Source organism: Orbicella franksi, chromosome 6, assembly GCF_964199315.1.
Source record: "Orbicella franksi chromosome 6, jaOrbFran1.1, whole genome shotgun sequence".
Lineage (NCBI taxonomy): Eukaryota > Metazoa > Cnidaria > Anthozoa > Scleractinia > Merulinidae > Orbicella > Orbicella franksi.
In genome coordinates, this window is record NC_138150.1 from 10,800,629 (window position 1) to 10,813,079 (window position 12,451).

A 12,451-nucleotide genomic window follows, 5' to 3' on the forward strand; every position below is an offset into this window, starting at 1 on the left:
CGAAAAAGCAGTTCTTCCTCTGTTGTGAGGTTCTGACAGGTGGCTGAACCGCCAAGCGCGCACGGCCTCCTGGGATATAGGTTGCAAGTTTTGCTCTCTGAGCTGTGTATATCCTGTTCTTTTGCGATTGTCAAGCGAATTACCTCCACAAACGTGTTTTATTGTCTTTCTAGCTACTGCATAGATAAAGATAGAGCTGAGGATAAGTGAGAAAGTGTCGGTATCCCGCAAGATGGTGGAAGAATGCGCGGAAAATAGATTCCATCGGCCGTTTTCACGCTAGAGGAAGTGTTCGCCGGTCACCCCTCGCGGCCATGTAATCGTACGTCAAATCGCTCATCCGCTTGATCTGGTTTTCTCTGGGCTTCGGCGTTTCGTTCTATCGCCAAAATGATGTGCGATATTATGCCTACGATCTCTGAGGACCCGCCAGAGATCCATTATGGCCAAAATGAGGAAACGAACTTCGAACAACTGATGGTGAACATGTTGGATGAACGGGACAAGCTGATGGAAACTCTTCGTGAGACTCAAGATTCGCTAGCCCTTACAAGAGCAAAGTTAACAGAATGTCAAAAGGAGAAGGACGGTCTCATGAATCACTTGGAGTCTGTGCTTAATGATGTAAGGAGCAGTTTAGCTTGTGTTTTAATCTCTATTTTTCCATGGTCTGAGGTTTGACCATTCATTCTTTGGCTTACTCAAATACGCCATATTTGATCTGTAATTGAGTGTCATTTCACGGAGCGAGTGTTTACTTACTCAGAGCATACGGCTAGCACTGTACAAGTACGAGTATATTTGCAGCATTTTCACAAGAAACCTTTTCTTTTAGGGACAGCGTTATTCAAATCGAAGTTAGGTCGAAGGTGTACAAAATTCCAGAGTGCGTGAAGAATCTCTAGATTGTACTGTTGGTCCGACGAGCTGCATTCCTCAACTCAGCGATCAAAAATTCCTGCTACTTTATATACTGAAGTACTAGGTTCAACCTTACAGATGATAACACGAGTTTGCGGGTCGGGAACTTCTAATTTGTCGATGAGTTTATGTTATTTTTCGCCAAAGATCATGCATATTTATGTATTTGATGCGTTCATGTTTTCCTTGCAAATCGCTTCTTTGGGACAGTCTTCTCGAATCTCACACATGTGCATAGAGATTTATGATTTTCTCCGGTGGAATTTCTTTTTATTTCCAGGGTGATGACCAACTAATTGAAAGACTAGCTGGATTGGATGGTATTATTACAGAGTCTGGCAATAATTTAAAAGAAGAATCTGGCAAGAACCGTGTTCGGGTTTTAGCAGAGGTAAGCTTGTAGTTCTTCTGTTATTCACTCGACGAATCGCTTTAATCGCATCACCCAAATGCGAAGGAATTATTCTAATTAGCAATTCCTTGGTTTTCTTTGGAATAATTTGCTCCACAGAATGTATTTATGAGAAAGAGTTTTGCTTTTGGTTCTAGGTGTTTGTAAACAATGCTTGTGGGAATCCATTGTGCAGGCCGTGATCTTTAATTTAAGAATTTTGCACAGAATTATTGAAATCATAAGCTTATGTTTTGCCTTCTGAGACAGTTGTTTCCAGCTTTTAGGCATAAGTTCACCATAATTATACGAGTCGAATATTAGACAAGTTTGATGTTCCGAATATTGCATTTTTATTTCGTGCCTATTTGACTTGGAAAATGACGAGATTCTCTTTGGCTTGTTTGTTTTGCATGAATGAATCTCTCTTTGCATGCCTGACGCTTTTCATCAACTTGCAGCAAAAGACAGATCGAGTGTCGTACCTTCACCAAGCTAAACTGATCGAAAAGAATGCTCTGTATGTTTATTTTTTCGGTCGGTGAATCGTGTCATAACTTTGCATGTTATCACCTCGTGGTGCATCGTCGTTATAAATTCTAACGAAATTGTGGTCCTGTTTGGTTCGATAACACTGGTCCCAGCTTGATTGAGAGTGTTGCTGTAATACTTGAACCTCTCCTTTTCTGCAAAGCTTTCTAAAGAACCTTGTGTGTATTTCCGGTGAATTCACTATGTGGTATTTCGTTCGTGTATAGAGGTTTTGGATGGGTGCTTTTTAATAGCAGTGATCATGACCTATTCAATTCGATCAGTCCTAATTTGCCGTGGAATTTAATCGGTTTTTTACTTAAAGCTGGTATTATTTGCTTTTTGACACTTGGCTAACGAAGACTTTATTAAAAAGACCCTCACCTCTTCAAACAGGTCCATTTTAATCAAAGCACTTGAAAGCATTTGGGATAAATTTTTTTCGCCATGCCTCGCATCACGACATGAAGAAACTTACTTGTATACAACTATTATTCTTTGGCGTAAATGTCTCGCGACCGAGTACAACCTTTTGTACAGACAGTATCGTGTTTACCCAACTCTTTAGTTTAATTTGCATGAGAATAAATTTATGATCGGTGATTGTTGAGTTTGTGCATGTTGTACAGTGCGCAAAATGTTTTCCGACATCAAAAGCTGTCGTTAGCTACCGTAATATGTAATCCAAAACTCAGCGGCGGCATAATGTTCCAAGGCCTTTGATAACGTGATGATAACGAGTTATTAGGGAATTCCATTTTGCTTGGCAGCGGCCTTGGACAAATAGCAATTTAATACATGTCCCGGGATGAAAGGGCAAACATGGTTTCTGTTTATATGTAAATACATCCCAACACGTCACGGTATGTGATTGCATTCGACATTTCTAATCAAACATTTCTTTGCCAGCACGACTTGTGGTCTACAGAGGTGTTAAAAATACTTACATGTTACAATACAATGTGCAAACGAAGTGTGATTCCACATTTGAGAATTGCAAGCTAATCTTTTGTCCATCTTCACGGATTGTGGTTATTAATAATTTCTGCAAATCCAGGGCTAAAAATATAATTGTTTTGATCAATATGCATAATTGTGGTTACAACTATGTTTAATTTAATTAATATTATAAAAGGCTAGAAATTTTGACAAAAATTATTTTGGCATTTTAAAAACTGTTAACTGTATTTTTTTTATTGTGCTGAAGAAATGAGTATCAGTTTTTTTTTTTGCTGTTTTTTTTTTTTTAGTTGAACCTCCGTTATTTATATCAATATAATTTAGATCACTTAATTGGCATTTAATCATAGTCATGTTCATTAAATGAAGCTTTTTGTAATAATGGCAAGCCTGTTAAGTGCTGAGCTTGAACATCTAAGGAATCCTTACCATTTTTTATCATTTTCCAATTAAGTTTAAAATAGGCAAAGTATAACCAAGATCAGGCATAATGGTTAAATAATTATTATGTTTGCTAATTATAATGCCTTAAAACATTATACTGTCAATTTCCTGCCGGTAGTAAAAAAGATTGAAGTCAACCGTCACGGGTTGCAGTTGAAATCAAAAGCTCAATATCAGCCAGATAATTTATTTACAATTTAACTGCCTTGGGTTTGCTGTGCATTAAAAATTGAATATGTGTGGTTCAATTACTGGCCAAAATGCTAAACTAAATGTAAACATCATTACAGTGTAAGTGGTTTAATCTTGTCAAATAAACATTTAAGCTTCTTAATAACTGTCGAACATGTTCTTGAGCATGTGAAAAATGCAAGAACAGGAAACAGATTTCACAACTGTGCTGGAAATAACAGCCTTTATCAGAAATTGTCCAAGAAAATTAGTGAGACATTGTCTATTATAGTGACTAATTTTACTTGATGGTTGGACATTATTAGCAGCACCAAAATCTGTAAGCTTTTAGTCATAAAGATCTTATTGAAAGACCATGTTTGCTTTGAAAGATTTAAAAAATCACAAATTTCATGGATCTATGGTTTGTGTTGATTTGATAGCCTTTCTAGACTTGTATAAAATGTGAAATGAACATCTGCCTTTAAAATCCCCCTAAAATGCATTGCAAAGTATAGTTATTTGTTCATGTATGCCTGCAGATTGAGTCATCAGATTACTTCTGTATGCAGATTACTTAATACATGTCTGAGCAAATTGGTAATATGTCCGTCCAAAATAGAGATGTGAAAAGACATGTCCTGCCACATAATATAGATTATTTCCAGCTCTGTATGGTGTTGTCAAAATAAAGTGACCTGTTTCATCTAACGAATTAAAATTAATGTAGTTTAATAGAGCTCTAAAAATGTTCATCATTAAGCACACACATGTATATTTCCTCCACTAAAAATTTATCATTCTTCTTTCATGGCATACCTTTTCATTTAGCTTGATGATGAGATAAAAAAAAAAAAACTTCTTAAGTTATTACAATAAAGTGTCATGGCTTTCATCAGCATTCTTCTGAAATTAAATTAGGGAATTTTATGATTTAGAGGTTAAAAATATGGTTTAAAAAAAATATGAGGTTTACTGTTGCTGGCGATGTGGATGATAATTAAGCAGCACCTGTGCACATGAACATAAATGTGAACTGTTTACATGGGTTTCTTATGATATAAAAATTATTGTCTCTATAGCAGCAGCTAGCACAGTTTTCTCTATTTCCCGGCTTCTTGTAAAGTGGCTTGTATCTTCTTTGATGCATGATCCACAAGTGTTCCAGGTTTCGAGTTGTGATATATGTATACACAGTAAATTTTTCCATACCCCACCCGATGTAAGAACACCATGTCAACTTAGTGAGTTTTTGATGTTAACAAAATGACAGTCTGGATGTTGATTATAAGGTTTCTGTAGCCATGTGTGATTTGGTAGATCTATTCAGATCTATTTGGCTCTGTGGCTTTGTAGATCTATACAAGGTAGCTCATCTGAAACGGTTAATGATTGTTATTTCTATCATAGTGTACAAATGTTTACAAGTTCCTGAGAACTTGCTTAACTGACATCTTGTCTTTATATAGGACTTTGCAACGATGCTTAAAGAACTAAACCAAGCAAGGGAACAGCTCCTAGAAAAAGATGAGGAAATCAGTGAACTGAAGTCAGAGAGGTGTAATACAAGAGTAAGTACAGTTGATACCTTAATACCATAAAGGTCAGTACACTAGGAGACATGTCTGATGGACATGGTGGAAGCAGTAACATGTGGCAGCGACTGTTTTCTCATGTGACATGCCTGTTTTTGCAAAGCAGAGTTCTGTTGCAGGGACAAATTGTTGCATGGAATTCAGCTGGTTTGTATTCATGTGTCATGTAGCAGAGACAAAATGATCTCAGTTTTCAATGTCATATCATGTGCACTGGTCTTGCAAACTGTCCCCGCTACAACATAGAACTGTTTTGTGAGCACCAGCTTGCGTACTGTACGTGCAACGTGCATCCAATGTGTATGCATGAAGGGGCTTGTCTCCACTTCATATCCCCACAACATGTACCCTAGTGTGTGCCGACCTTAAGAGTTAAGAGGAAGTTTCCACAGTACTAAGTATAACAACATAACATGTATTTACGAGGCTTTACTGCGTATTTTCCTTGATGTGCATACTGGTAGAGTAACAATTGAACTGAACTGGCTGCCTAGTAAACTTGACCTCTCCTATTTACTCTAAAACCTAGTCACATGAAATCCATACACGCTATGATGTCTCCAGTAACGTCTGTGGTGGAATTCTGAAATAAACAGATGAAAATCATTTCGAGTTGTTTAATTGATACAGGTATATTGCGAGAGAGATAATCAAGATTAGATTTCAGCTGACTGTCCTAAAGTAACTGCAATGTCCAGGCAGAGCAAACAATAAAATGTACCAAGTGCTGAATAATTAAAGCAAATGCCTGCCAACCAGGGCCAATTCCAGAAAAGGTTATGCATCAAGGTCTGACCACATACATGTAGCTTTCAATTTATTAGTATTTCATTGGTTAGGTAGGCGATACAGTTTTCTATTCAATAACAGAGTGATTAAGAGCAAAGCAAGTTAATATTTTGCCATGTTGACACTTCCTTCTTCATCTTTGGTGGATGGATAGTATCAGCTCAGAGATGTCCTTAGATTAGATTCTGGATAGGAGGTCATTAATTTTGCTTCCAAATATGCATGCAGAAATGCTTTATTTTCAGACAGTTATCAACAGATAATGATAGAAAAATAATCTCCACTCAAACCTACAACAGACAACCATTTCTTGCTTAAGATGGCAACTGTTTACACAGTCAACAGGTCTTTTGTCTTAACTGATCACATGACCTCATAGCACACACTGAACAGTTTGTCATAAGTGAAGTTTTGAAGTTGAAAATCAGAGTGAGTAAAAAGCTTTTAAAGTGGAATATTCCTTATCTACACCGCATTGTAGTGCATCAGCTTGTTCAACCAATCATATGATTACCTGTGACCACCATGTTAAATCAAAGTTCTTTCTAGTCTGACCTGAGCTAATACAAGCCAATTAAAAATATGCAGCAGTTAATTAGTGCTGTTTGGCAGACAAACAGATGAGCAAAGTTCAAGCTGGCAGGATATTGGCCAACTGTTTTTTTGTGTTTTGTTTTTTTTGTTAATTTTCCTGTTTTCTTGTGTGTGTGTGTGTGTGTGTGGGCTGAATAAAGTGATCAGAAATGAGATTAAAGCCAATATCATACCACATAGAATGAAAACCCTAAGTCAATTGCTGTCTAAACAAGTTGAGTGTTTTTTCCAGTCCAAGCACGTCGTGTCACCCACGCAGAAATAAGACAGGTTTCCCGATGTTTGTGTAATCGGGGGCACAAGTGCTATGAAATATCTTTTTTTCCCTCTTTACCACACTGTATTTTCTCTCCCCTCCCTTAGAATGCTAATTACTGCCTTGCCTAAGGTACAGGTACATTGTATAGTTACATTGATTTTGTTTTCTGGTTTTTCTTTAATTGAATTATCACAAAACTATAATCCCCTAAAAATTTGCATTGCAAGCAGCTATGTTTGTCCCCAGAGTGTACAATCCTTTTGGTTAACAGGGTTTTCAATAAGAACTGGAGTAGGCGGCAATACTCCAGGACTAGGCGGTGAAGGTACAACTCAAGTCAAAGGCATGACCTTGGGATGTGGGTGTATGGGAGCGTCCCTCACCTGGGAGATTCTTAAAATTTGGACCTCTTAAAATGCATTTCAGGCAGCTTCTTCACTTCTTCTAGCCAGGTTAATTCTTGTTGATTTGGTGGCTGTGGAATGGCCCTGAGCCAGTTTGTTTCAAGTTCTTTGACAAAATTAGCGGAACAAGTGGCAGCTGTAGATCTTGATGCAGCAGCACTTCAGGTGTAACAGCAGCTTCAGTAGTGTCTGTCATTGAGGCTTCTCAATCAATCAATCAATCAATCAATCAACTTTATTTAGAGAGAGTGACATGTGACAGTATAAACTGATAAACTAGTGGCCCTCTGTGCTAAAATTGTCCTAACCATACGAATCAATTAAGTCCAATAAAATGAAAGATTAGTTTCTTTATACCCTGGGTGGACCTCAATTTATGGCCCCATTTGTGGACACAGAAACCAGAGAACATAGCAATGGATAAATAAAATATCATTTTGTTTTTTGCTGTCCAAAGCGACAAATAAATATTAAAACGATCTGGATTAACTGACCAATGTGACGAATAAATGAAACAAATTTTTTTTAAGACTAGCTGACTAAAAAACTCTGGACATACCTGTCTCTTTATGCTGTCACTTTTGTGGGGGTTGAAAAACCTCCAACAGAGTTGTTTGCCTCTTTGTGGCAGACATCCGATGTGTAATTTATTCAAATTTTGGCAAAACTCAAACTCTGGGAAGTGGATGCGATCTTGTCAAGCATGAGTGATTTTCAGAGCATGTGGATATTTGTATTGGGCATGCGTTGTGCAGGTTTCACACCCAGATCCCAAGGTTATGCGTAAAGGCCAGGCAGCTCATCACAAACTGTTTTTGAATGAAAGAAAAAACAAATGCAAGTCACCACCGCTAATCACTCGGAATTCAGGCAACTTTCTTTTGTGTTTTATGAATAAATGTTGGCCAATCCAAGCATCATGTTTTGTAGAAAAATGTTTCATGCCATTCGTCTCATTTGATGCAAGTTCTCAATCAAAGTAGGCAGCGAAATCCTGGGAAGTAGCAGGCGAATTTTGCCTGCTGCTGGCCGTACTAAGAATAGTGCCCTGTGGGCAGGTCCAACAATGAACGTCTGGAGTTCCTGTGAAATCTGACAACTTTGATTGGCTGAGAATATGAAACAAATACTTTGCTCATGCTCAGAAAATTAGGCCAGGCAAAGGTCAGAATTCTTGGTACCATGTATAGACCTAAAGAATCATGGCCTCTGGAATGGTGAATGTAAAACTCCAAAGTATTGCAATGGTTTAATGGCAAGGCTGTAGTCTAAAAAAAATTATGTGGAGCCCAAAGTTTCCTAACCATGAAATCTTGGGTGCCCAGCACTTAAGCTTGTATGAAAAATGGGCTGTATGGCTTAATGCTTATAGAATAAAGCTGTCATTGTTTACAAAATTTATTTCTTTTTCCTGCAGCTTCTTCTAGAACATTTAGAATGTTTAGTAGCACGACACGAAAGATCCTTGAGAATGACAGTTGTCAAACGACAAGCCGCCACCACTGGAGGTGTGTCATCTGAAGTGGAAGTTCTCAAGGCTCTCAAATCCCTGTTTGAGCATCACAAAGCTCTGGATGAAAAGGTAGGCATGACCTATTATTCAGCAAAACATGTTATAAATTGGGTGTGGGGGACACCACAGTCCAGGGATTTGTGTGTTTGACTCAGGATCAAGTAGTCTGGTTCAAGCATTAATTGGGTTCATTGTGTTGTCAACCTACGTAAGACACTTAACACTCTCTTCCTCTCTCCATTTGGTTTGTCAGGGGATAATGCAGCTTGGGAGGGGGGAGGGGGCTTTGTTTGGGGTCTTCCATCCCGTGCTCTTACTCCCTTCAGTTCTGAAGTTGATGACCTGTACAATGAGCTTTCTGGCCTCTCCAATCCTTAGGTTTGGAGGAGACTTTACCATTGTAATTTTCTATTTTTCATAGGTGCGTGAAAGACTTCGGCAGGCTGTAGACAAAAATAATGCCCTTGAAGCAGAACTTGAAGAAACACGGGAAAAGGTAGAGCTTTGTTGGCATACATTGTGCATTTATACAGTTTAGAGATGTTGATTTTTTTTTTCATTCCTTGATCTCTATTCTTTTTATATTTTTACAGCTCAAAGAGCTTGAACAAGAAAATGAGGATATTAGACTTCGAAATCTTAGAAGAGTAAGAACTGAGGAAAAGCTTCATGCATCAAGTGAGAACTGTCAGGAAAATGGTGATGAAAATTCTAATGCTGAAAAGGTTGGTTATCAAAGCATAGTGCACGGTTACAACTTTTTTTCATGGCTAGACTTGGTAGTGGTTCTGTATGCACACACAGACAAAATAAGTTTATTTACTGGCACATTGATAATTTTCTTGCTGAAACACACCCTGTTTGATAAATTCCAAATTTTGAAATTTAGAGTCAGAGCCAGATTGAACAATATTGTTGGCTCTGTGTGTAGGCATCACTTTGTACAAGAAGCAGTTTATGCAGGGCTCAACTTTCAGTAAAAAACCTTGGGGCCAGCTGGCCCCTAAGTTTTCAGATTTAGACATCAGCAAAAGTATTTCAGTGAAAAGCGTGGAAAGTTAGTCGCTAGTGAAAAAAATTCAGTCGTATTGGCAACCCCAGCACGTGCATTGTTGAGCTCTATTATGTAGAATGCTGCCCAGGACATCAGGTTTTGAAACCTGACAGCTTGGCATAGTCTTTCATATTGTCAGCATTACATTCTATTTGCATTATCGCGTCATCATATGGACTACTGACCCAGCCTTGAAAAACTAACAGTTCTTTGTAACCTAATCGTCACTTCAGCAGCATCTTTCGAACGGACCAGTTAATGTTGATGTGAGTGCACATGAAGAACAAATGGAAGAGATGCAGTTTCTTTTGGATAAACGAACCAAGGAGGTGGAACGGGTAAGGACAATTTTATTACTGCAAAGCATAATGGCTAAAATAATGTACATTTAATTGTATGGCTATCATTTAAGATAACAGGCAGGGCTTCTGACAGGATGCAGTGGTGCAGTTCATCACGTTGGAGGGAAGATCGATAATGGATATTCTTGACAAAAAACTGACTTATAATGACATACAACACATAACTTTAGGCTCAGCTGTAGCAATGTGTTAGAAAAATCCTTTTCTCATTGATAATTTTCCTCAGTCAGTGAAAAATCAAGCTGATTGGTCTTTGTTTTGTTAGACAAACTCTTCTCAATGTCTTTTTTTTTCAGCTTACAAGAGAAAATAAGGATTTGAAAGAGAGATGTACTGCACTAGAAGAAGAGTTGAGAATATGTAACAAACAGCTAGACAGAGGAAATACCTCCATTCAGAGACTGGAAAGAGATTTAGATGAGGTACATTAGTCGTCTTGATCTATTTTTGATCTGAAGCAATTAAAACTACTGTATGAGCAGATTTCAAATTTGTGGCCAAAAGTACATGAACTGTACATGATCAACACACCTTCATTAACCGCGCGGCCATGGGCCGAGCGCGGTTCATGTTCTACCCTTGGTTTATTTTTTTATTTTTTTATTTTTTTTTGTCGGAGACCAGACGCAGATCTCCACTCAGCCAACTTTGAATTACGCAATCTGTAATGTTTACTCGCCAAACCTTGTTTCTTCAGGGTCAACAGAAATCTCAGATTACAAAATCACGCCGAACCTACACGTTGCAAAAAAATCTCTTCAAAACCCTGACATCAAAGCGATATATCACTTTACTGTTAATAGCTACCACACATCGGCAGAAGGTAAATCTATTCCTTAACAATCCAGCTTTATCGTGCTAAAATTTCAGCGAAATCGAACAAAACCAGAATTAATTAGAATTTTTTTTGTGACCTCACTCCCCAGACTTGACCTAACAAAGGGAGCAACGGTCGCCCATAGCAACCGAAAAACACGAACATAACAAAGCCGACGTTTCGGCCAAAAAACTCCAGAATTATCGCCTGAGAGCTTAAACTTGAATGGGAACATCTTTTTGAACTTTTTTCAACTCATTTAGACAAAACAATGGCCTCGGCGGGCTACAAAAATGACCAAGAGAAAAAACAGAACAAGACAGCAGAACAAACCGATAATATTTCACTGCATGGCTTTCGGCACGAAAACAAAAATACAGCTTACTTCTGGATAAATTCAGCCTTAGAAGCCACCAACTGGTCCCATATTACTTTCTGTATCCTTACAAATGTCCTGACTTCCATCTCCGAAAGACTTTGCCCCAATTTTGAGCAAATAAACATTTCGCCGACAGCGACCACCATTACGGTGGCTTGCATACTAAATTAGCTAACTTGACAAAATTCTCCCAAGGAGGGAGGATGTGACGAAAAGAGCTGAAAAATGGCCTGTAATTGGCTAATGATGAGATCTTCCCACTGTCCAAATTTGGTGAGAATCGAAAGTAACGCCAATTTTCTGTCACGTTTTCAATCTGTAGCCACTGGAGTGACCAAAATCGATACATCGGTCGGGATAGAGTTTTATTATTAAATTATATGACTTGTGTGACTACTTTGCTAGCCCTTTACTCGTGGAAAACACCAATTAAATTTAATCATGACTTTTAAGAAAGAAAGCTGTTGTTAATAGTGTTATTATCGTGTCATTAATATCGCTCATGCCCATACATATCCCGAAGAAAGTTCTACAAAGATTAAGACCATTACGTCATCGGAGATTTGTCAATGGCTACCACTGATGGTGCAATAATACAGTTTGTGTTGATCAAGTGATGTGATGTCTACAGTAAGAAAAGAATCATCAATAACTGCTTTGGGATGTGCACTGCGTTCCAACGGTAGTGCTAAGCAAACAGTTAAATTTTAAAAGCGCGGTTATAAGATCTAACAGATCTTCTTGTTTTGTTGTAAAAAGCCTGCAACTCAAAACATCAAATTAAAAAAGGTTATCAAACATGTTCAATATAGATAATGGATATAGTTGTCATCCATGAAAGAAGACTGACAGGAACCACAGATGATATATATGTTTGTGTCTACCAACATTTTTTTCTTAACAAGGTGCTGTATTTTAGCCTCGTCTTATTGATTTGGTTTTATGTATTAACTTGTTAACAGGCAGCAGCCCAGAAATCCGACATGGAAGATAGAATAGCAACTCTTGAGAAGCGTTACGTTCGACTTCAGCATGAAGTCACAGCTTTGAATGATGATAATGAGAGACTGGCAACTGAGCTTGCTAGTAAAGAAAGTGAACTTATACAGGTGATTAAAAATTACAACCAGTGGTTAACTTTGAATTGATTAAACTGTATTATGTGCAAAACGTGAGGCACAGTTTGTTGCTATGTACTTTTTGATTTGAGTAAATATATGTTTATTCATTTGAACCATCTCTCTATAACGACCACTTACCTAGCTGG

At 37.9% G+C, this 12,451-nt stretch overlaps 1 protein-coding gene across 2 annotated transcripts in view; it reads left to right on the forward strand.

Annotated features, from left to right (window-relative positions):
* Positions 1 to 43: 43 nt before the first annotated feature.
* LOC145491491 (liprin-alpha-1-like) overlaps positions 44 to 12,451 on the forward strand; it is a 30,364-nt gene continuing 17,956 nt past the window's right edge. Inside the window, exons 1-9 of one of the 2 annotated variants that reach the window (XM_081470729.1) lie at positions 44 to 624; positions 1,202 to 1,312; positions 4,888 to 4,989; positions 8,477 to 8,641; positions 8,994 to 9,068; positions 9,166 to 9,297; positions 9,863 to 9,964; positions 10,285 to 10,410; positions 12,147 to 12,293. In XM_081470729.1, the coding sequence (XP_081326855.1) occupies positions 391 to 624; positions 1,202 to 1,312; positions 4,888 to 4,989; positions 8,477 to 8,641; positions 8,994 to 9,068; positions 9,166 to 9,297; positions 9,863 to 9,964; positions 10,285 to 10,410; positions 12,147 to 12,293 (1,194 nt within the window). In that variant the 5' untranslated portion in view covers positions 44 to 390. Of the gene's footprint in view, positions 625 to 1,201; positions 1,313 to 4,887; positions 4,990 to 8,476; positions 8,642 to 8,993; positions 9,069 to 9,165; positions 9,298 to 9,859; positions 9,965 to 10,284; positions 10,411 to 12,146; positions 12,294 to 12,451 lie in introns of both variants that reach the window. The other variant, XM_081470727.1, reaches the window with a different exon arrangement.